The following is a 21,809-nucleotide window of genomic DNA, read 5'->3' as shown; positions in this document are numbered from 1 at the left end:
GACCCTGTCCAAACAAACAAACAAACAAAAAGCCCTAAAGACCCCAAGTCCTAATCCTGAAATAGTGGCTTCACCTTGACTTTGGCGGGGAGGCCAGCCCTGCCCATCTGTCTGTATGTGGCTCCTGAACCTCATCTGCAGACAGGGACTCAGCCTCTACCCACACGATGATTGACCGTCTACACTGCACTTTTACCACCGTTATCACACATGGTTACCCACAAACCTGGGATGCAGGCAGAGCAAAGATTACTGTCCTCACCTTATGGGGAGGAAATTGGGGCTCAATGGGTGAGGTATCTGGCCTGCAGTCACACAGCTCTGGTTGAGTTGGTCCATCCTTCATGACATAGCAAGCTGACTCAGGCAATGGGGTTTATGAAGCCCACAGATGGCTGTTGGGGGCCAAGGGCTGAGCAGTGTAAACTATCATTAAAGCAATGGAAAGATCGAGGTTGTGGGTGACCTAAAGGCAGCCCTTTAGGCCAGTGGTTCAACCATTTCTGGGATTTTTAAATACTTTGCATAGGGTTTTGCCACATAGCTCAGGCTGACCCCCAGAATCAAGGTCCTTTTGAGTTTTTAGGGAGAAACCTGGGTGATGTTTGAGGCTGAAGTTTCAAGATCCAATCCCAAGTCGTTGATTGAACGGAAGTGCCTGGGACCCTGATTCCACTGGGACCTGGCAGGAGGTGGCAGGGAAGGCCAAAGGTTGGCCTTTTAGCTACAGGCATACTCAGAGATGTGAAGCTGGCCCATGTGCCTTCAGACCCTGTATTGTGAAATTCGATTCTGTGGGCTTTGAGGAAGCAGAATTCAACCTCTTTCTTTTGTAATTGACCCCAGGAGCCTAAGTGACAAGTTAGGTATAAAAGTTTCAATTCCTCTCATAGAGTGCTAGTATCAATTATTTAACTCACGGGGCTCAAGCATACATACATTACTTTTTTAAAGATTAATTTTGTATGTGTGAGTGTTTTGCCTGTATGTATGTCTGCATACCACATGCAGACAGTGCTTGTAGAATCGGGGTGTCAGGTCCCCAGAACTGGAGTTACTGTGGTTAGCTAGGTCCAGACTAACAATGCAACCCAGCAGACAGAAGAGCAGCAGGTGCTCTCAACAGTTCCATACATTTATTCTTGAGTCCATTATGTGTGTTTATGGTTGTGGAAGCCTTGTGTGCCATGACACCTGCATGGAGGTCAGAGTTCAACTTCTGAAAGTTGGCTCTCTTTCCATCATGTGGGTGTAGACAATTGAATTCAGACCATCAAGTTTGGCCTTTACCTGATGAGCCATTTTACTGGCCTTATTTGGAGACAGGGTTTCTATAACTCTTGTTGTCCTGGAACTCTCTCTATATCCAGAGACCCACCTGACTCTTGATTGTTGGGATAAAGGTAGCCACCGTATCAGGCTCCAATTTATTTTTGAGACAGTTTTACATTGTAGCCTCAGGATTCCTTCAAGCCATGTATGAACACTTGAGTCATTCTGCCCAGTTTTTTTTTTGGGGGGGGGGTCGAGACAGGGTTTCTCTGTGTAGCCCTGGCTGTCCTGGAACTCACTCTGTAGACCAGGCTGGCCTCGAACTCAGAAATCCACCTGCCTCTGCCTCCGAGTGCTGGGATTACAGGCGTGCACCACCAACGCCCAGCTTCTGCCCAGTTTATAAGTTTTGGAACAAGTCTCTTGTAGCCCAGACTGGCAAGCACCTCTCGGGCATAAACTACAAGGCTCTATCTTCATTTTCAAGATATGAAACTATAATTCAAGGTGACACAAGATCACATGGCTGGGGAGGGAGGGAACCAGGATTTGAGCCTGGGTTAACAGAACTCCAAAATCCTGTTTCAGATGACTAAAACCCTGTCCATTCCCTCAGGAGGGAGCAGCAGACTCATTCCTACAAGCTACACATAGGTCAGAGTGATGTCACCATCTCTGTGGCTGATTCATCAGCCTGGGTTTATTTAGGAGAGGCCTCTGGGGGAGGGGTCTCCTGGTGGGGTCTTGAAGAAACTAGCAAACCAGGCGTTGGAAGCAGAGGTTTCCTCTGTGTCGGTTTCTAGGTCCTTTCAGCAAGAGCCCAGCCATTCTAAAAGTTGAAGAGACAGAGCCCCGGAAGGATCTATGGTCCCCTAGTTTACACGGAAAGAGGGAACCAGAAAGGACCAACTTGGTTGTGGGGTCCCCAGCCTGTCACACTACATAGCTCTCTGGCCTGGTGGTAGAAAAGGTGTTTGGATCCCCTAGGCAGGCCGTGGGGGGAGGGGCGGGCGTTCGAAGTGTTGTAGCGCGGTGGGGTATGGAAGAAAGCTGGTGGCCATCTGGAGGTCTGGGATCTGTGGGGAAAGTGCCTCGACTTTCAGAACAGTCGTGGGTGTGGTTCAGAGAAGTCAGTGAGGAGAATCTGAAGGTTCCTAAGGGTGAGCTTGAGGCAGGCTAGCAGCAAAGCCAGAGTGTCCCGCCTCTTGGGGTAGGAGGGCCTGGGGAGCCTGCGGGGTGGCGTTGGGGAGGGGCTAGCCAGCGAGGAGTTGTCCCTTCTTCCAGGAGGGGCTCCCCAAGGGAAGTGTTGACTCGATCTGGAGGAGAGGGGCTATGTGGGGCGTCCGCCCTTCCGGGGAAGGGGTTCGACGGCGGGGGCGGGGCCGCAGGGTGGAGCCCCATCCTCCTCGCGCTCCCCCGCGACGCGGGCGGGCAGGGGCGGGGACGGAGGCGGTGGGCGCCCGCGGCCGGCCCACAATGAGGACAGCGGGCCGCGGTGAGTAAGCGGCGGCCGCCCGGGCCGGGCCACGCGGGGCGGAGGCTGCGCGGGCAGGTCGGGGCAGGCTGGCCGGGCGGGGTCGGGAGCCGAGTCCGCAGCCCTAGCCGCGCCAGAGCGGAGCGAAGACACCGAGGCCCCGCCCCGGCCGCCGGAGGCGCCCCGACCTCCGAGCCGCGCCGCAGACACAGCCGGAAACTGGCCCTGCCGGAGCGCAAGCGGCAGCCCAGTGCCACCTGACCCCGAATCGGAGCCACACGAACCGGAGCCCAAGTCCGAGCCCCAGTCCGGGCCGTCCGAGCCCGGCCTGCCATGGCGGGGCCGAGGGGCGCGCTCCTGGCCTGGTGTCGCCGCCAGTGCGAGGGCTACCGCGGCGTGGACATCCGCGACCTGAGCAGCTCCTTCCGGGACGGCCTGGCTTTCTGCGCCATCCTGCACCGGCACCGGCCCGACCTGCTGTGAGTGCCCGGGGTGCGCGAGCGAGCACGCGGGGCTGGGGACCGCCGCCCCCCTCAGTGACGCGGTGGCACGCGCCGCCCTGAGAGGTCCGGGACCTCACACCCGCCGCTTCTGAACGCGGAGCAGGGCCACCCAAGACCCCAAGACCGTGCACCCCCTCCCCCACCTCGGGCCACTGGTGTCAGGCTCTGACCTCTAAGAGGGAACTCTGACCCGTCCTTCGGGACGTCGTTACTCTAGGCTCCAGCAGACATACTGAGCCTCGCTTCCTCCATTGGCGTCGAGCATAGTAACCCCAAACTTGACTGTAGGGGATGAGAATATGCCACTCCCCCAGTTAGGCTTCCTTTAAGTTCGAGCTGGTCCCCGGGTGCTCTGGGAGGCTGTCTTCTTTCCAATAGAAATTTACATCTTTGTAAGGGCACCTACCGGAAAGGGTCCTCAGAAAGAATGCGGCCCCAGATCACTTCCTACCTGGGAGAAGCTGCAGGGCTTCGGCTTTACTCACTTCCCCATCCTTACCTCCCCTAGAAGCCTAACCCCATTCCCTTCTATAGATAAGCGTCTATCATCCGACACAGCAAGTCCCATATTTTGTGGGACTCCCGTGGGAATGTAGGTCATTAGTTTTAATTCTCTCTTCAGCTAGTTTGCCAGTTACATTTAAGGCGCAAAGAACCTAGAGGGATGGAGGAGGAAGCTTTGGGCAGATACTCTGTAGGCACTAACCCCGTTTCTGGCACACGGTTCCTAGCTAAATGGCTGTCAGGTGACTTGCGGGTACACTACTTCCCCAAATCACCTCGATAGGAATCTGTCTAGGTGTATGGTCCCGCGGCTCTGCTGGTCACAGTGGGGAACAAAGATGGGGCAGAGATTAGGAGCCAGGCAGGGGAGGTCTCTAGTGCAGCTGACAAGCGCCAATCTGAAGCTTCCAGCTGGAATGTGGATCCCTCCTACCTGAGCTTCCTAGAAGGGTCTCCCCTCCCCGGAAAATTTATTCAGACTCACAGGACAACCGAGGCGGCCTTCTACTCAGCTTTCTTCCCTTAGCCCTGGGATCTCTTTCTTTCATTCGTTCATTTAATGTATTCATAAAGCCGAGAGTGGCAGTTCATCTGGTGCCCGTCTTTCTCCTGCTCCAGGTTTCAGTAGCCAATCTCATAACTAGAACAGTTGGTCTTGTTTTATTGACAGACTCCTGGGAGGGCTTCTCCAGCTTCCAGAACCTTCTCTCTCTCCCCTCTCAGACTTGTTTCCATAAGACAGGGTGTGGGAGGGCCCTGAAAGGATTGCCCAACTCTAACTTGCTTTGCTGTCTTCAGTGGTACAAGTGTCTTAGGGCCTTGGAAGATAGGGTTTTTAGGCCTGTGGATGCAGAAGGGAGCTGGGTTTTAGAGCTATGGGACCCTGTGCTAACAGACTAGGGTAGTAGTAGTGGGGCTTGGACCATGGACTTATAGGAATGGAGGAGGAGGATGCTGGACTTGACCCTGCCTTGGAGCTGAGGCTCTGCTGTCACCTGCTTTTGTTGGGGGCTGACCCTGGGGGGGGGTGTCAGGATGGGGCTCAAGGGAGGGGAGTTGGTGTCAGGCTACTAGGTGCTGAACCCCAGGCTCTAAGTGCTAGCTGCCTGGTGCTAATGGTTAAGCCCTGGAGAAAATCATGGCTTCTCTGGGCATCTGGAAGGTGGAGTTGATCAGAAGACCTACCTCACAGCCCTGTGGTGAGGATTTGAACTGGGATAATAAGCATGCAGTTACCTGTAACCGCGAGGAGAGGTGCTATTAGGCAGTGGGGGCTGGGCATGACTGTTTAGCCCCTCTAGCTAGTAAACAGGTATGTTTATAGAGTCACTGCTTCCACGAACTGGACTGGGCAGTGGAGATCTCAGCCAAGAAGGCACAAATCTACAATCTAGCAAGGTGCTGGTGCAGGCTTTAATCCTGGACCTTGTGGGGCAGAGGCAAGCAGAGCTCTGCGATCCAGTAGCCTGCCTGGTCTACAGAGAGAGTTCCAGGACAGCCAGGGTGACACAGAGAAACCCTGTCTTGAAAAAACAACAACAACAAAACACCAGCTTACTGTAACACAAGTGGGCCTAATTGGAGGCTTCCGGGGACACTTCCTGGAGAAAAGGCAAAAAAGAAGGCGCCAAGGCCCCACCTGAGGGCTTTCAAAGCCTGCAGGTATCCAAAGAGGCAGGTGTGAAGGGTGTTCCCTCCCAAGCAGACTTCTAGACTAAAATCCAGTTGTTCATTTGTTTAGGGAGGCTGGGGCCTGGACCACGCTAATTGCATGAGCGGCCAGGTCCCTCATGAAGCACCGAGAAGGATAGAGAATCATCTGTCCTCTGTTCATGTATTTATCTGTTAGAGACTGAACCCAAATCCATGTGCATGCTAGGCAAACTCTCAACCCCAGAATTATACCCTCAGCACTTAAGGGCAGATCTATGTAAGAGCAGCGGTTGGGTGACTGCCAAAGCCATTTGATAAAGTGGTTCAGGTCTCTGAGGCTGCCAGTGCTGGCCCAGACCACAGTGTGTGTGTGTGTGTGTGTGTGTGTGTGTGTGTGTGTGTGTGTGTTGGGGGGCCGGCCCATGTATGCCCTTCTCTGTCCTCCAAGCCGTTCTGAATCCCTGAGATCAGATCCAACATGGCACTCATTCCTGTCCTTTCCTTTCCTCCAGAGACAAATGGAACTTTCTTAGCCTCTGAAAGTTCTCCGAAAAGAAGGATCTGTGTTATCCAAACCCAGGTGATATTTAGGGACAGGGGTGGGGTGGAAGGAATTGAGGGAAAAGAAAGTGTAGTTATGTGTGTGTGCACCTGTGTGCGTGTGCATGTGCGTGTGTGTGTGTGTGTGTAGGCTAAAGATTAGCCCCAGATGATATCCTACCTTTGTTTTTTAATATTGAGACCAGGGCCTTGCTAACCTGGCTATGTTGACTGTCCACCCAGCCTCAGGCATCCAGATTATTAGCATGCACCTTTATGCCTGCTCCACTCCCCTTCCCTCCCCCCCCCCCCCCCATGCTGGGGTTTGAACTCAGGTCCTTGAACTTAGGCAAGCGCTTCACACACCTCACCAGTGAGCTGCCTTCCCAGTCCCAGTTACCGCAGTTTTACAGTTTTTACTTTGTTTTCTTTCAACAAGCATTGTACAAGATCACTTCCTAAATACCCAGAAGCAGTGGGGACAGGCTATGACCCTGCTTTCTAGGGACAGGACACTGCTGAGGAAACCAAATTGAGCTGTCCAGACAAGTTATCCTGATCTCATTGGGTTTGGAGTATCCCCCTCCCCCTCCTCCATGTTGGGCACCCGTGAATGGAGGTACAAGGAGGCTAAAGTAGCTAGCGAAAGGTCATCATTAAGCAGTGACAGAGCTTGTACACTCCGCTGTATCTAGGAGGCCTTTGCCACTCTCAGATCCTGCTGGCTTTCATGCCAACCGGGGTGACGCTCCCTTGAGTTTCCAGGGCAGCGGAGGCTGGTAGGGTTCCTGACCTGCCCTCAGTTAGACGCACGGCCTACCAGAAAGAGAAGACCCACAGGTGACCTACCTGTGCATGGTCCAGTCCACTGGTTTCCACAGATGGATGACGCCAGCAGGCACCCGTGTTTCCCACACCAGTCTGTAGATCTGTCTTGCCATCAGTCACCTGGCCCACTTCAGAAGCTGAGATCCCCCTTACTAGGGAAGTAAGGTGTCTACTCCAGGGAAGCTATCCCCAAGAGCAGCTCACTGAGCCCGGCATGGTGGCACACGCCTTTAATCCCAGCACTCTGGAGGCAGAGGCAGGCGGATTTCTGAGTTCCAGGTCAGCCTGGTCTACAAAGTGAGTGCCAGGACTACACTGAGAAACCCTGTCTCGGAAAAACAAAACAAAACAAAACAGCAGCTCACTACCAGCTCTGGACTATGTTCCTTTCCACACTGCTTCTAACTTCTCTTTGGGCCCCATTAAGAAACATGTGGACTTGGGGGTCGGTAGCGGTGCATGCCTTTAATCCCAGCACTCTGATGGTAGTTCGAGGCCAGCCTGGTCTGCAGAGTGAGTTCCAGGACAGTGGCTCAAAACAAACAAACAAACAAACCCCCCCACATGTAGGGGCTAAAGTGTTTGCTCAATTCTTAGTACCCATGTGTCTGTAACTCTAGTCCTAAGGACCCAATGCCCTCTTCTGGCCTTCTTGAACACCAGGCATGCACAGGGACACAGACATACGTGCTGGGAAAACTCATACATTAGGTAATAAACAAGAAGATACATCAGCACACATACACACAAAATAAGCAAATACTATAAGCTTAATGAAACAAGAAAACAGAGAAGGAAACATTCCTCTTGGAGTTAGGTGGGGTTTCAGATTCTGTGCGAGGTGTGGTATGTGTGTCTGTGACGCTCAATGGAAGTTCCCTCTTGAATCTCAGCACCTTCTGTAAAGTGGGGTGAGCATCTGCCAGATGGGCTGCTGTGACCTTCAGGCTCCCATACATGGGGATTCCCACATTGCAGGTCGGCATTCTTGGTTGGTCCTCTTAGCCACTGACTGAGAAGGCCTCCTGGGGAAGAAGTGGGAAGTCAGGCAGGGAAGCCGTCCATGACTCAGAAGCTTAGCCTGAGCCCACCCCTTCTCAGTGACTTCCCAGGCCTTGCTTGGGTGCCGCCAAGGGCTGTAGGCTCTCTCTCTGCTTCAGGTTGGCAGCCATAGTTCTCCAGGAACTTGTAGGCTCCCTCCCCAGATTTGCAGAGCTGGGGTCAATCTCACTCCTTCCTGACTCTGCCCCCATGTCTATCACATCGCTCTCTCGCTTTTTTTGAAAGATTTATTTATGTATGTGAGTACATTGTCGCTGTCTTCAGACACACCCTAAGAGGGCATCAGATCCCATTACAGATGGTTGTGAGCCACCATGTGGTTGCTGGGAATTGAACTCAGGACCCCTAGAAGAGTAGTCAGTGCTTTTAACCGCTGAGCCATCTCTCCATCCCCCATCACATCTCTTGACATGTCCTCCTGTCTCTTGCAGCGACTTCCAATCTCTCTCCAAGGAAAATGTCTTCGAGAATAACCGATTGGTGAGTGCTCACACAGATGGCAGCATCTGTGGTGTGGTGGGAGAGGGCAGGGGTCACATGGGGGCCACTGCGTTTGGGGAAGGGGCTGGTGCAGGTCTCAGAGGAGGCCTTGGTTCTCCTCCCTCCTCCACTCTTCCCATGGATGTCCTTCCCAGGAGGAGCAGAGCTCCTCCTTCAGCCCGCCATGTGGGGATGGTACTCTGACACCCTGTCCCCATTCTAATGAGCCAGGACCAGTCTGTGAAGTGTTCACTCACCCTGCCAATTCTGTCTTCTCTTCCGGGTGGCTGCTCCTGTTCCCGCCTTTGCATCTGCCTGCACCCCCTAGGCCTTTGAAGTGGCTGAAAAGGAACTGGGCATCCCTGCCCTCCTGGACCCCAATGACATGGTCTCCATGAGTGTCCCTGACTGTCTCAGCATCATGACCTATGTATCCCAGTACTACAACCACTTCACCAGTTCTGGCCAAGGTGAGAGGGGACCCAGCCCTTCAGGGAGGCTGCCTTGGGCTGTTTACTTCTTTGCTGAGCAGTTGAACAGCCAGGAAACAGCCTGTCATCCAGTCACTGACTGTGGAGTCCCTAGTTCAAACATTTATTGCGTTAAAGGATTAGTGGCTTAGGTAAGATGCTCACACCTGTAATCTCCACACGCAGGAGGCAGAGGCAGAAGGATTACTTCAAGTTTGGAGTCAGCCAGGGCCACAGAATCAGACCCTGTCTGCTTTTTGCCTTGGTAGGGAGGTGGCCACATGCCCAGGTGAGCTCACCAGTGAGTTCACCTCCCCTCACCCACTGCACTTCCTGGCTGCTGTTTCCTGTACTCACACTTCCCGGGGCTTTTTCTTCCTGCAGTGTCTCTTCTGGGCTGTTGTTGCGGGTTGTAGAGCCTGCCTCCTCAGCCTGAGAATAGAGACACTGGAGAAAGGTGTGTCCTGCAGAGGAAGGCTTCCTTTTTTTTTTTTTTTATTTATTTATTATATGTAAGTACACTGTAGCTGTCTTCAGACACTCCAGAAAAGGGCACCAGATCTCGTTACGGATGGTTGTTAGCCACCATGTGGTTGCTGGGATTTGAACTCTGGACCTTTGGAAGAGCAGTCGGGTGCTCTTACCCATTGAGCCATCTCACCAGCCCAAGGCTTCCTTTTTGTTCCCATCAGGTTGCTGAGTATCCCAGGACAGCCTGGGGCTCCCCACTGCATAGGGGAAGTGAGTCCAAAGAAGGGGCATCGAGGAGGTCGAGAACCCAGCACAAAAGCTGAGGGGTGGGGCTGGGGATCTGGGCGTCCTGCACTGGGCGGCGCTGCTGCTGGGCTCTCAGTAGCCTCACACGGGTCATGTTTTCTGCATCTGCTCCGTATGGGGAGAATCTAGTCTGCCTCTTTAAATAGGGTAGGATGGGGCTGCAGAGATGGCTCAGTGGTTAATAGCATTGTCTGCTTTCAGAGGACCCAGCACTCACGTGCATATGGAGGCCCACAACTCTCTGTGTGGATGCTCTCTTTTGACCTCTGCAAGCGTCAGGCATGAACAGACACACAGGCATACATAATAAAACCATAATAAACATTTTTTTTTAAAAGCCTGAGGATAGTGACACAAGCTTGTGTACCAGCTCCTAGGCGGCAATAACAGGCTGATCTCTGTGAGTTCAAGGCCAACTTGGTCTGCAAAAAGAGTTCTGGGCCAGCCAGGGCTGCACTGTGAGACCTTGTCTCAAAAAAAAAAAAAAAAAAAAAAAAAAATGAAAGAACTAAAAAACAAAAACAAAGGAAAAAACAAAGGAAAATGTTGTAGGGGCTGGGAATGTACCTTAGTTGTGGATGCTGGCTCCTGTGCATGAAGCTCTGGCTGGGTTCAGTCCGCAGTACCACAGAAAGTAGTGATGATGGCTCACACAGCAGAAACCCCGGCATTTGGAGATGGATGCAGGAAGCTCCAAATTTCAAAATCCTGTCAGCTACACAGCCTGGGAGACACAAGATCTTGCGTTTAAAAAAATAAATTTAAATCAGGTTTTTGAGATGGCAGTACTCCCAAGGCTGATGGCTGAGTTCAGGTCTGGAATCCACATGGTGGAAGGAAAGGACTGACTCCCAACTTTCCCTTCTGATCTTCACTTGTACGCCATAGTGCTTCCAAGTCCTGTGCACCCACCCACCCCAAGTCAATAAATATAAAAATATTAGTGGAGAAAATAAATTAGGGGCTGAAGAGATGTCTCAGCTGTTAACAAAGACTGGGTTCAGTTCCCAGCACCTAGGCCTGGCAGCTCACAAGTGCCTGTAACTCGCTCCAGAGGGGGTGTCCACTGCCATTGTACTCAGTGTGCACAGATCAACAGGTCGGCAGGCACACATACACATAAGCAAAACATAAGAGAGAACCTTAAAGTCTTAAATAATTAAGCATGAACCTGCACACGCCACGGACAACTGCGTTGGAGGTCATGGGTGGGAGGGAAGGAGTCTAACTTCGGTAGAGATAAGCTCATGGGCTCAAAATTTTCCCTTCACTTTTTCAGTCTGAGTTATGTGAGCCCATTCCTTAACCTGCCGCCTCAGTTTCCTCTTTGCGACAGGGTTGCACACAGAGCCCACCTCTCAAGGCTGCTCTGCGGCGTGAAAGGGGTTTGTGCAGAGCGTGTTTGCCCTTGTTGGTTTAGGACTCAGTGTACTTGTTATTGACTTGTCTCCAGCTCGGGCGGCACGGTTTCGTGACTGTGACTTTCACAGCCTAGGAGATGACAGCAGCATACTGCGAGTTGGTTTATAGAGACGAGCTTCAGTCTGGGGGTGTTTCAGCTGATGGTTGTGTTGGACAGAAGCCACTGTCATAGAGGAGCATCCTCTGGTGTCTGGACACACAGCTGCACGATAGTCAGGAGCCCAGAAAGGACTGTGACCCTGATCACAATTCTGTTTCCCAGGCTGCACTGCTCTGCTCTGCTTTATTGCCCCACCCCTTTCAGCTGGTCTCCTCATGTAGCCCAGGCTAGCCTGAAACTTCGTCTGCTTCTTTCTCAGTCTTCTGAAGCAGGGCTACAGATGTGTGTGGTCATGTTGCTCACTTTATTTGCCAATGGTCTTTGTGGACCATAATGGCTCTCTTGTACGCCCTTCCTTCCTGGAAGGCCCCTCCTAGACCTGCCTGCAAGGTGTGGGTGTGCGATGGGGTTTCATTGATAAAGGTAATGTTTGAATCTTTTATGTCAGTCAACCCCTAGACAATAGCCATTTTTATCCCATTTGCCTCTGCCATGGTGTTTTCCAGCCCTGGGGGCTGTTCCCTCCCCCAGATGATCCTGTGTTTTACTGTGTGTGTGTGTGTGTGTGTGTGTCTGTGTGTCTGTGTGGTGTATGGCCAGTTCTTTCCTGTCTGTACAGTAGCTGCTGCCATGTGTTCCAGTAGCCTCTTTCTCCCGGGGAACACACAGAATATACTATGTATGTACAACCCCCGGCCTTACATAATGTAAGCATGCACCCTAGTACTGAGTCCTTGTCGCAGCCGCCATCTTCCTCCTTTCCCTGCAGACCATCTCTGTCTGCACCACTGTTGATCCAGCACCTGGCCCTTTCTCATGCTTTAGCAAGTGCTTTTAGAGTCCTTGCTGTGTGCCAGGCACTGTGTTGACTTTTGGGAAGAGAAAGTTTCAGAGACTGTTGTATCATGCTGGAGGATGGGAAGGAAAGCATTTAACAGTACATTTCTCAGGAGCTGAGTGGAGGGCAGAGTGTACCGGGGAGAGCAAGGAGTGGCCACTCTCCTCTGGTCTGGGAGGGCCTCTGTGGTGGGATTTGAAGTGAGCAGCAGACAGCCTAGGCAGCTGTGAAGTTCTGGGCAGGCACATGGCAGACCCCTCTCCCAGAGAACCTTGGCAGGGAGTTGCCTAGGCTGCTAAGTTTCCAAACTCTGTCACATGACCCACAATAAGCCATGCATTTCAGCCAGGCATGGTGGACCAAGCCTTTAATCCCAGCCTGAAAGGGGCAGAGGCAGGCAGAACTCTGGGAGTTCAAGGCCAGGTTGGTCTACAGAGTGACGTCCAGGATGGCCAGAGTTATATAGTGAGACCGTATCTCAATAAAATGAAACAAAACAAAAAATAGATGCACTCTCCACAGTACTCCCAAGGTCACGCACACGTGTGTAAGTGACACACGCACACAGGTGTTAGGAGTGGCTGCTTCCCCATCTGACACGATGGCCTTTGCATTGAGCAGGTGATTCTCTCCTGTTCCTTTGCTCAGCTGAGTGTCACCTGCTTGTCCTCGAAGGGTGCCATTAAGGCCTGGGATTAGAGGTTTGCTGAATGGCTACTGCAGACCTCCATATGGAACTTGTATTCAGTTGAATTGTATTATCACCATTGTAAATATGTTTTGTATGTATATGTATGTGTTTACCTGAGTGTGTATATCTGTGCATCTATGTGTTTAGTAGCCTGCAGGAGACCAGAAGGGCATTGGATCCCTTAAAACGGGAGATACAGGTAGTTGTCAGCTGACATGTGGATGCAGAAAACTCAAGCCAGGTCTTCTATAAGAGCATCTTTTAACCACTGAGTCATCTCTCTAGCCGTTATCATCATTCTCATTATTATTATTATTTTTTTTTTTATTTTTTTATTTTTTTTGGTTTTTTGAGACAGGGTTTCTCTGTGTATCCCTGGCTGTCCTGGAACTCACTTGTAGACCAGGCTGGCCTCAAACTTAGAAATCCGCCTGCCTCTGCCTCCCGAGTGTTGGGATTAAAGGCGTGTGCCACCACCAATCGTTGGCTATTAAAATGACCACACGGGGACTATTCTGTGATACACAGTTCTCAAGAAATTAGAAGTTGGATTTTGTGTCACTCCTTGGGTGCAGGAGGTTCTCAACTGACACAGCTAATGGAGGAGGGAGATGGTTTGGGGGAAGCCCTGGTGTGTATGTGGGGGTTTCCACTGACTCCAGGCCATATCTCTCACGTGGAGACAGGCAGGTGACCTCTGGGAGTAGGCCACCTCCTTCAGGTCAGGCTTCATCCTTCTGCCTCAGTAGGAAGGAAGCTGGGACCTGGCCTGCTGCATCCGTGCCCTGAACAGTGTGACTCTCTGGCTCCGTTTTAGGGAGGCTTCACAGTGCAAGTGTCCCCTGCTCTGTGTCACATGGAGTCCCGTTGCAGCCAGTGCTCTGCCCAGAGGTGGTGTCTGTGGAGCTCCGGGTGGGTCGGCTTCTCCCGGGCTCTGCTTCTGTGCCTGCCTCAGGGTCTTCCCTGTCTTGTAGCTGCTGCCTCACCACCCAAACCAGGAAAGGACCCAGCACCCCCCTCCCCCACATCCACATCACCCGCTGTGCAGCCAGGAGAGGAGGCTCAGGTAGGCAGACTTCTTGGGTGGAAGAATAGGTGAGGGGCACAGGGTCCCGACAGCGACCATTGTGGGGGGAAGTTGGTTGGCTTTGCCGATATCCAGAGGGTGTTCTCTGTTCTTGTCCTGTTGGTTCTCAGGGCCAGGGTGCCAGCCCGCCAGCCCCATTTTGTAGCAGGGAGCCCAAATGTTTTCCCCAGCGTTTGAGTGAGTCAGGTCTATTATTGTGACTGAATGGACAAAGCTCATGCCGTCCTTGCCATCATGAGACTGTCAGGAGATTCATGCATAATGACACATAGTGATGTGAATATTCCCCTTACTCCGTGGAGTCCGCCGAGGTTTGAACCACTCAGGGTGATTTCACAGAGACCCTCTGCAGCAGCATCTCTTAGGCCCTGTTGTCCAGATAGGAAACATTGGCTCAGGGAGGTGTGGTCCTTTGTCCAAGGTCACTCAGTAAAATAGTAGGGTCACCTTGTTAGTCCCACCTCCAAAGGACGTCAGTTTCTCACAAGCTTTAGAGAGAATGCCCAGAGAGGGTATGTGGGCTGAGACTGATGGGCAAGCTGATAGAGAACCAAGGGCCAGAGACCACCCAGAGGGAAGGAGGGTTGGCCAGAGAAGCTACCAGAAGGAGCCGTACGTATGCTGAGAGTCGCCTTCCATAGGGCAGGGGCCCTTCCTTGGAGGCCCGGAAGTCTGGCCTTCACTGTTTCCATACTGGCTTGGGATGGTAAACAAGTCACCCTTCTCTGGGCGTTGGCTTCCTCCTGTGGGAGAAGGCCACAGTGTCTTGTCCTCCACTTCTCCTAGGACCCTGGTCTTCCTGGGTTAGCACTGTGGGGCTTGACATACATTTGAGGGACATGGCAGTGATGGGAGGGGAAGGGGGACAACCAGGAGCAACATGGCCGGTAACTGTACCCCGTTCCCTGCAGGGTGACGACCTCTCCCCAGACAGCCTGTCCGAGCAGGGCAAACAGCAGCCCCCGAGCAGCGCATGCGCAGCCTGTGGGCAGCGGGTGCACCTGGTGCAGCGGTACTTGGCGGAGGGCAGACTCTACCACCGGCACTGCTTCCGGTGAGTGCTTATGGGCAGGGGCAGGGCAGGGCGGATCTCCCCAGCTCCTGGGACCGAGCCCCCTTGGGGTCAGCACCCACTGGGCCCGAGCTTCTGGCTGAGAGATCAGCTTACCCTCCCTTTCTAGAGGAACAAACTATGTCTCAGAAGAAAAAGGCCTGCCCAGTCACAGGGTCTCCCTCCAGTTCTCATTTTTGAAGACTTACTTATTTTTATGTATGCGTATATGACTATGGGAGCCGGTGCCATGTGTGGGGATGCCCTTCGAGGCCAGCTGGAATTACAGGCAGTTGTGAGCTGCCCGATGTGGGTGCTCAGGACCAAACTGGTCCTCACTGCAAGAGCAACAGGTGCCCGCAAATGCTGAGTCTCCTCTCCAGCCTCAGCCTTTTCTTTTCTGAGGTCCTGAGGCTTGAACCCAGGCCCAGGGCTTGTGCTACAAGCTCCTGAACATAACTACCGGGTGCTCACAAAAGGAAACAAGACAGACTTTTCTTACAGTTAAGTGTGATTTAACTTCAACTGGGGATTTAACATCCTGGAGATGCCGGTTTGTTTGGTTTCATAGCGCTAGGACGTGAACCCAGTCTCTTGTCTCAAAAAACAAAACAAAACAAAAAGCAAAACAAAAAACAATGCCACCACCTAAAGTGTGCATCACCATACCGGACTTTTCAAGAATGCATTTGAGGGGCTGACGAGAGGGGCCGGAGGTTAAGATAGTGGCTGCTCTTTCGGTGGACCCAGGTTCCACCCCAGCATCCACAGGGCCACTCGCAACCTTCTATTATCTAGTTCCAGGGGATCTGATGCCTTCTTCTGGCCTCCTCAGGGACCAGGCATACATGTGGTGTGTAGACATACATGTAAGCAAAACAGTCCTACACATAAAATAAATAAATCTTGATGTTAACTCGATGTAAATACATGGCAGGAAACTTGTGTCAGTAGACACAGAGCCTGTACAAGAGTTTCCTGTAGCCAGTGATACCCAGTCACTCTGATACATTGTATTTGATTCTGTTATGTATGTATTCATTAAAAACATTCCAACCCAAGGCTGGGGAGTGACTTGATGGTAGAGTGCTTATCTAGTGTTTACAAGACACTGGGTTCCACCTCCCAACCAATAAACCTGAGCTGTGGCCCCAGGGTAGCACAAGGCTTTAGCAAGTTTTGAGGCCCTGGCCACAGTTCCCAGCCCTGAAAAACAAAATCAAGCAAAAACTTCAACAAAACAAATCTGGCAAGATGGGAAGCCAGGATGACTTCCTGGCTGGTGGCCCTTTCCCCTGGGCCACCATTGCCTCTTACCCTTGCAGCATGGGCGCGTTTCACAATTCCTGTTGCTAATTTGACATGGCTTATTGTTCCCCTCTGACTCCGACAGCTGCCATGTTCTTTATTTTCTGGGAAGTGCAGGGTATGGAGCCAGGATGGGCCTGGTAGGTGAAGGAGGGAGAAACTGGTCTCTGAAGGAGGGCTTACCCAGGGCCTAGCCAGCCTGCCCTGCTAAGGGAACACCTGCCTTGTCCTCTGCAGATGTCGGCAGTGTTCCAGCACGCTGGTCCCAGGCTCTTACAGTAGTGGGCCCGAAGAAGGCACCTTTGTGTGTGCAGAACGCTGCACCAGGCTGGGTCCGGGAAGTCGGTCAGGAACTAGGCCCCTTTCACAGCAAAGGCAGCAGCCAGCGGCGGCAGAAGCTAAAGATACAGAGGATAATGACCCGAGCCTGAGTGTGGCTGCAGTGGCTGAGACAGACAGGCTCCAGGCCAGCTCCGAGGTACAGTTCCACACCCCAACTAAGCCACCTCTTCCCAGCAAGCCCCAGGAACTGGCCAGTCCCCCTGTTGGCCGGCCCACACCTGCCCCCAGGAAGGCTTCCGAAAGTTCAGCCTTAACACCCCCAACGCCAAGGCCTCGGTCTAGCCTGCAGCAAGATGGCACGGTGGAGCAGAGTGTCAGCAGTGGCCTTGTGAACGGTGAGTGAGGGTCCAGCTGGACGGGGCATGCTGGTTGGGTGTGTCCTCTCTTGTTGGCATGTAAATAGCCAGGAACATTGTCAGCTCCTTACCCCTTTGTTAACGATTTATTTTAAACTCTGTGTGTGTGTGTGTGGGGGGGGGAGGTTGTTACTATGTGCTTGTGAGTGTAGGTGCCTACCAAGTCCAGAAGAGCGGTGCACATTGGGTCTCCTGAAGCTGGGGTTATGGGTTGTTGTAAGCCACCCGTTATGGGTGTTGGGAACCGAACTCCGGTCCTCTGAAAAAGCAGCAAGTGCTCTTAGCTGCTGAGGCATCTGCCAGCCCCGTGAACTGCTTTTTGAGCCAGTACCTGTATGTGCAGTGTAATGCTGTCATCTGTCAGCCACCTTGTGCCTTTTCATGCCACTTTCTCCAAACTGGCACAGCTCAAGCCACAGGCCGGCCCGCGCTGTCCATGTGCATGACATTTCTGTCTAGCAGATTGGAGTGTGGCAGTTGTACACACGTGTCCTGAGTGTCTCTGAGACTATGCATATTGATGTCAGTCGTATGTTTCCTGGCTTGTCCCCAGGCACGCTCCAGGCAACCTCACACCCACATCATGTATGCCTGGTGTCTGTCCAGGGCAGTGGTTTTCAACCTGTGGGTGTCAAACCAACCCTGTCATGGGAGGGTCGCTTAAGACCATCAGAAAACACAGAGAATTACACTATGATTTATAATAGTAGCAAAATTACAGTTATGAAATAGCAGCAAAAATAATTTTATACTTGGGGGGTCACCACAACCTGAGGAACTGTATTAGAGTTGCAGCATTAGGAAGGCTGAGATCCACTGGTCTAGCCAGCTAGGGGCCTGGGGTCAGGTGGTCTCCTGGGCTTACCTGGACTGCAGTGGAGACTCGTGGCTGGCCTTTGGCAGCATATTCTTCGATGACTTCCATGTATGGTGTGAGCTAGTGAGATCATACTCTGGAAACCCGAGATATGTTGAGCATTCCATATCAGTCAGGGAAGGCAATGCAGGCCCAAGGGGGAGAGAGCGCCTGGGGACTTGCACCAGAACATTCTGAGTGTTTGAATCCGCTCAGCACTTCTGGAGGCTGACTTAGGTTTGGGCACTGGGGACATAGATCGTATTTGGACTTTTTTATGTTTTCTTGGAGGAACCAGTGTCCGAGGGTGACAGGCACAGGAAGTCATACTGCTGGGGTGGATGAAAGTAGGAGTCAAGGGAGGCTTCCAGGAGAAGGTGGCACCTGGATAGATGCCCTAGAGCAAGTGACTGAGGGGATCTGGGTTGGGACTTACATGCAGTTGGGCCCCGCCAGAGGCCTGGCCAGCCTCTGACTGACCATTCTCCCATTCACCTTTCCATCTCATCCAATCTCCTTGAGAGCTGGGCAGGGAGGGGCTGTGGTCACCCTGGTCTGTGACCTGCCAGCTAGGTCATAGCACCCTAGCTGCCATGAGGGCCTGGCTCACTGTCCTTTCATGTCTAGGAAGACTACAGGAACCGCCTGTTCCCAAGCCAAGAGGGACACCCAAGCTGTCAGAGAGGTATGCTGGCCCCCTACAGGCCTCAGTGGGGGAGGGGGTATTTCTAGGGCCCACAAGGAGGCTCCTGTGTGGATGAGGAAGGACAGCCGCATCCCTGACGTGTGCTCAGGAGACGGCCTAGGGTTACTTCATCTCCACAAGCCTGTGCTTCCTGCATGACATGGGAGTCCAGGCCTCGTTGATAGAGTAGAGAAAGGTCTGGAAAAGCTTAGCTGTTGTGCCTGGCTCTCTGCTCCCCGACTCTGAGGAGGACATGCTTCTGACTGAACTGTCCTCGTCAGGATGGCTGCCCTGTGAGGGGCTACAGCATCCTGCCGGGGAACATTTGTGCTGTGCCTAGTGTGTGGCCATACTCGGGCAGGATGTAGAACTCTAATCGCGGCCCCATGAGACAGGGAATGTTAGTAACATCTCCATGGAGCTGATGAGCCCGAGGCATAGGGTGATGTCACACAGCCCCTTTTTGGGACTGGATTAACAGTGGCTGTGTGGTTGAAGGTTTTGTCTTCTCTGGACTTGAGGGTGCCCTATTGGGATGTGGGTGCACTAACCCATTTCAGCTTTGTGCTTGGCCTGACCCTGAGGCTGGGCTTGGGAAAATACACGGCTCAGTTTCCCCTCCTCCCCATTGGCATAGACCGAATCTTCCTAGAGGGAAGGCTGACCCCTTGCCTTGGCCTCCCTCTAGGATGGCAGCATCAAGGAAGGATCCCCCATGGATCACATTGGTGCAGACAGAGCCAAAGAAGAAGCCAGCCCCCCAGCCTCCCAGCAGTGGTCCTGGGCCACTGAGTCAGGCCTATAGGCAGGTGGAGGACGGAGGCCTGGAGGAGCGGACCCAGAAAAGCCCAGGAACTGAGCCAGAGCCCAAGCCCTACAACCCCTTTGAGGAAGAAGAAGAAGAAGAAGGAGAGCCAGCCCCAGCAGTACCGAGCCCATCTCCAGCCCCACCAGTACCCAGCCCATCTCCAGCCCCACCAGTACCCAGCCCTGCGCCTACCCCGTCAGAGGCCACCCCCAAGTCCCTGCACCCCTGGTACGGCATCACTCCCACCAGCAGCCCCAAGACAAAGAAGCGCCCTGCCCCGAGAGCACCCAGTGCTTCCCCACTTGGTAAGTGCAGGGAGCGGAGCTTCCTTACCTGTTTGTACACTGTGGGGTGCATGGTCTCCCATCTCTTCCCAGAGCAGGCTGGGAGTGGGCTGGCATTACTGAAGCTGAAGCACTGGAGGCAGAATTTGAACCCCAGCTTTTAACACTTCTTGTTAGGCTAATTCAGTTGGGGGGGGGCAGTCAGGGAGGTGCATGGCATGATCCTGCACTGGGCTTCTGAAAGGTACGAGGAGGCCGGGATTAACTTGAACCCCTGCCTCCCAGTGTCTCTGTCTCTCCAGCCAGTGAGCAGCATGGCTCCTACTTGGCTATTTAGTCTCCTCATTGTGGGGGTCAGCTCTGGGTGCTGTGCCTCTCCTGCCCAGTGGTCCCTTTGGCACAGCACACCATATATTTGGGCTTTACCTCAGATTTGTCTTAAACTCTTGGTCCCTTTCCCACCCCAAGGCTGTGGCTGCCTTTTAACACTCAGTGGGACCAAGTGCCTGTTAGGAACAATTGCAGGCAAATGCTTTCATGGTCTGAGTCCCCTCGCCAGGTGGGTTTGGGGTCATGAGCTCTGAAGTTGGACAAAGACAGGGTCAAAGATGACCCTAGCTAGGGAGAATTCTTTCCTGAGTCCGTGGCTTCATCCAGGAAGTATGACGACAGGCTGCGGAGGCGTGGTCCGTGTCATCTGCAGGAGCATAAAGCCGCACCTGGCAGTGCTTGGCCCAGCACTGGCTGCAGCAAGTGTTAGCGCTCCCTCTGCTGGTGCCTTCTTTCTAGTCTCTGTTCCAGAGGCCAAGGCCACCCTCCACTCTCCCTGCCGTCCTCGGTCTAGAGTCTCCTCCCGGCCCAGCAGCTTGTGGGTCAGGTTGGGAAGTGGAGGCAGCTGTCTAGCCAGATGAGAAGTTAGGTTAGGGCCAAGCATGGCAGCTGTGGTGCACGCCTTTAATCCCAGCACTGGGAGGTAGAGGCAGATGGGTCTCTGAGTTCAAGGCCAGCCTAGTTTACAGAGGGAGTTCCAGGACAGCCAGGGCTATACATAGATGTGCCACAAGGTGGCACACTAGAGCATCAGGATACAAAGTGGGTCTGAAGGTGGATTCATTTGTAACACGGGTCCTTGCAGGAGTTTGGTGTTCTCTGGCCTCTTGCCCATCCAGATGGGGAAGAACTTGGTGTCCCGGGATCCCCTCAGCTCTGGGAGCAGGGTGTGTTGGGTCAGGACAGAAGTCCTTTCCACCTCTTGATTTTGCTGGTTTACTCATTTGAACAGCTACCCACGCCTCCCGCCTGTCACACTCAGAACCTCCTTCAGCCACGCCATCACCAGCCCTCAGCATGGAGAGTCTGTCCTCCGAGAGCTCAAGTCACACTGCCAATGCAGAGCCTTTGGAGCCGCCTGCCGTACCCAAGAGCTCCTCGGATCCTGCTGTGCACGTGCCTGGTACCCCTGGCACCTCTGGGAACTCTGTCACCCCCTCAGCCAACTCCTCCCTGTCGTCTTCTGGGGAGCTAGGGCAGCCTAGTGGTGAGCAAATGCTGCAGGCCAGGACGAAGGGCAGCGCGGGCACCCATTCTACCAAGCCCTTCAGTGGTGCCACCCCCACCCCCTTCTTGTTGGCTGGAGACCGGAACCCTGCCTCTCCCGTGGGGAGCGCATCCCCACAGCTGCAGATCAAGGTGAGTGCTCCAGGGGTGCCAGAAGCTGCCTTCCTTCCAGCCGGTGGGTGCGCATCTTGTCACAGGGCACAGACGCCCGACTCCAGCTTGAGTGGCCATACCCATCATAACCTGTGGGACACAGAGCCATGCATCTCTACACCCTCTGCCCGTCACCTATACCTCATCTACCCCAGAACTCACTGGCTTCCTTGATACCATGCCTTGGGCATGTTGCATTAAGATGCTGTCCTTGCCGGGCGTGGTGGCGCACGCCTTTAATCCCAGCACTCGGGAGGCAGAGGCAGGCGGATTTCTGAGTTCGAGGCCAGCCTGGTCTGCAAAGTGAGTGCCAGGACAGCCAGGGCTACACAGAGAAACCCTGTCTCGAAAAAACCAAAAAAAAAAAAAAAAAAAAAAAAAAAGATGCTGTCCTTGCCCTCTCTGGGCGCTCAGTATACACGAGGAGACAAGCGTTTCATTGCCCTAGAGTGTAATCTCGAGTGAAGCTCAAATAAGAGCTTCATTGCTCTCCTTCAGGGGAGACTGCATGTACCCCTGGCTGACCAGCTCCTGTGTGCGTGTGACACTGGGGCTCCTGAGAACACACGGTCTCTGTTCTTGAGCAGCCCATTGTCTGGTTAGCAGGTTCCGAAATGACTCCCATTTGTAGCCATACTGCTTTGTAGGAGCCTGGGTTAGCACCCGTCAGGCTCAAGGGCCCAGGACCCACCTCCTGGGTTCCTCTTT

At 53.2% G+C, this 21,809-nt stretch overlaps 1 protein-coding gene and 1 long non-coding RNA gene across 3 annotated transcripts in view; one reads left to right on the top strand and one right to left on the bottom strand.

Annotated features, from left to right (window-relative positions):
• Nucleotides 1-2,728: 2,728 nt before the first annotated feature.
• The window catches only part of Micall1 (MICAL like 1), a 28,119-nt gene continuing 9,038 nt past the window's right edge, over nucleotides 2,729-21,809 (top strand). Inside the window, exons 1-9 of one of the 2 annotated variants that reach the window (XM_021183163.3) lie at nucleotides 2,729-3,225; nucleotides 8,268-8,316; nucleotides 8,645-8,786; nucleotides 13,589-13,680; nucleotides 14,613-14,755; nucleotides 16,298-16,737; nucleotides 18,242-18,299; nucleotides 18,988-19,412; nucleotides 20,674-21,080. In XM_021183163.3, coding sequence (XP_021038822.1) covers nucleotides 3,080-3,225; nucleotides 8,268-8,316; nucleotides 8,645-8,786; nucleotides 13,589-13,680; nucleotides 14,613-14,755; nucleotides 16,298-16,737; nucleotides 18,242-18,299; nucleotides 18,988-19,412; nucleotides 20,674-21,080 — 1,902 coding nt within the window. In that variant the 5' untranslated portion in view covers nucleotides 2,729-3,079. The remainder of the gene's footprint in view (nucleotides 3,226-8,267; nucleotides 8,317-8,644; nucleotides 8,787-13,588; nucleotides 13,681-14,612; nucleotides 14,756-16,297; nucleotides 16,738-18,241; nucleotides 18,300-18,987; nucleotides 19,413-20,673; nucleotides 21,081-21,809) is intronic. The other variant, XM_029469768.2, reaches the window with a different exon arrangement.
• On the bottom strand, nucleotides 16,202-18,115 carry LOC110310325 (uncharacterized). The gene is made up of 3 exons (XR_002379832.3): nucleotides 18,051-18,115; nucleotides 17,624-17,711; nucleotides 16,202-16,458 (listed from the first exon to the last, which is right to left on the bottom strand). It is a non-coding gene; the product is annotated as an uncharacterized LOC110310325 (long non-coding RNA).

The sequence above is a fragment of the Mus caroli genome, unplaced genomic scaffold (assembly GCF_978045245.1).
Source record: "Mus caroli unplaced genomic scaffold, Mus_caroli_1 scaffold_16, whole genome shotgun sequence".
Lineage (NCBI taxonomy): Eukaryota > Metazoa > Chordata > Mammalia > Rodentia > Muridae > Mus > Mus caroli.
The sequence above is the reverse complement of the archived record's forward strand: the minus strand, read 5'-3'. Positions and strand labels throughout refer to the sequence as shown.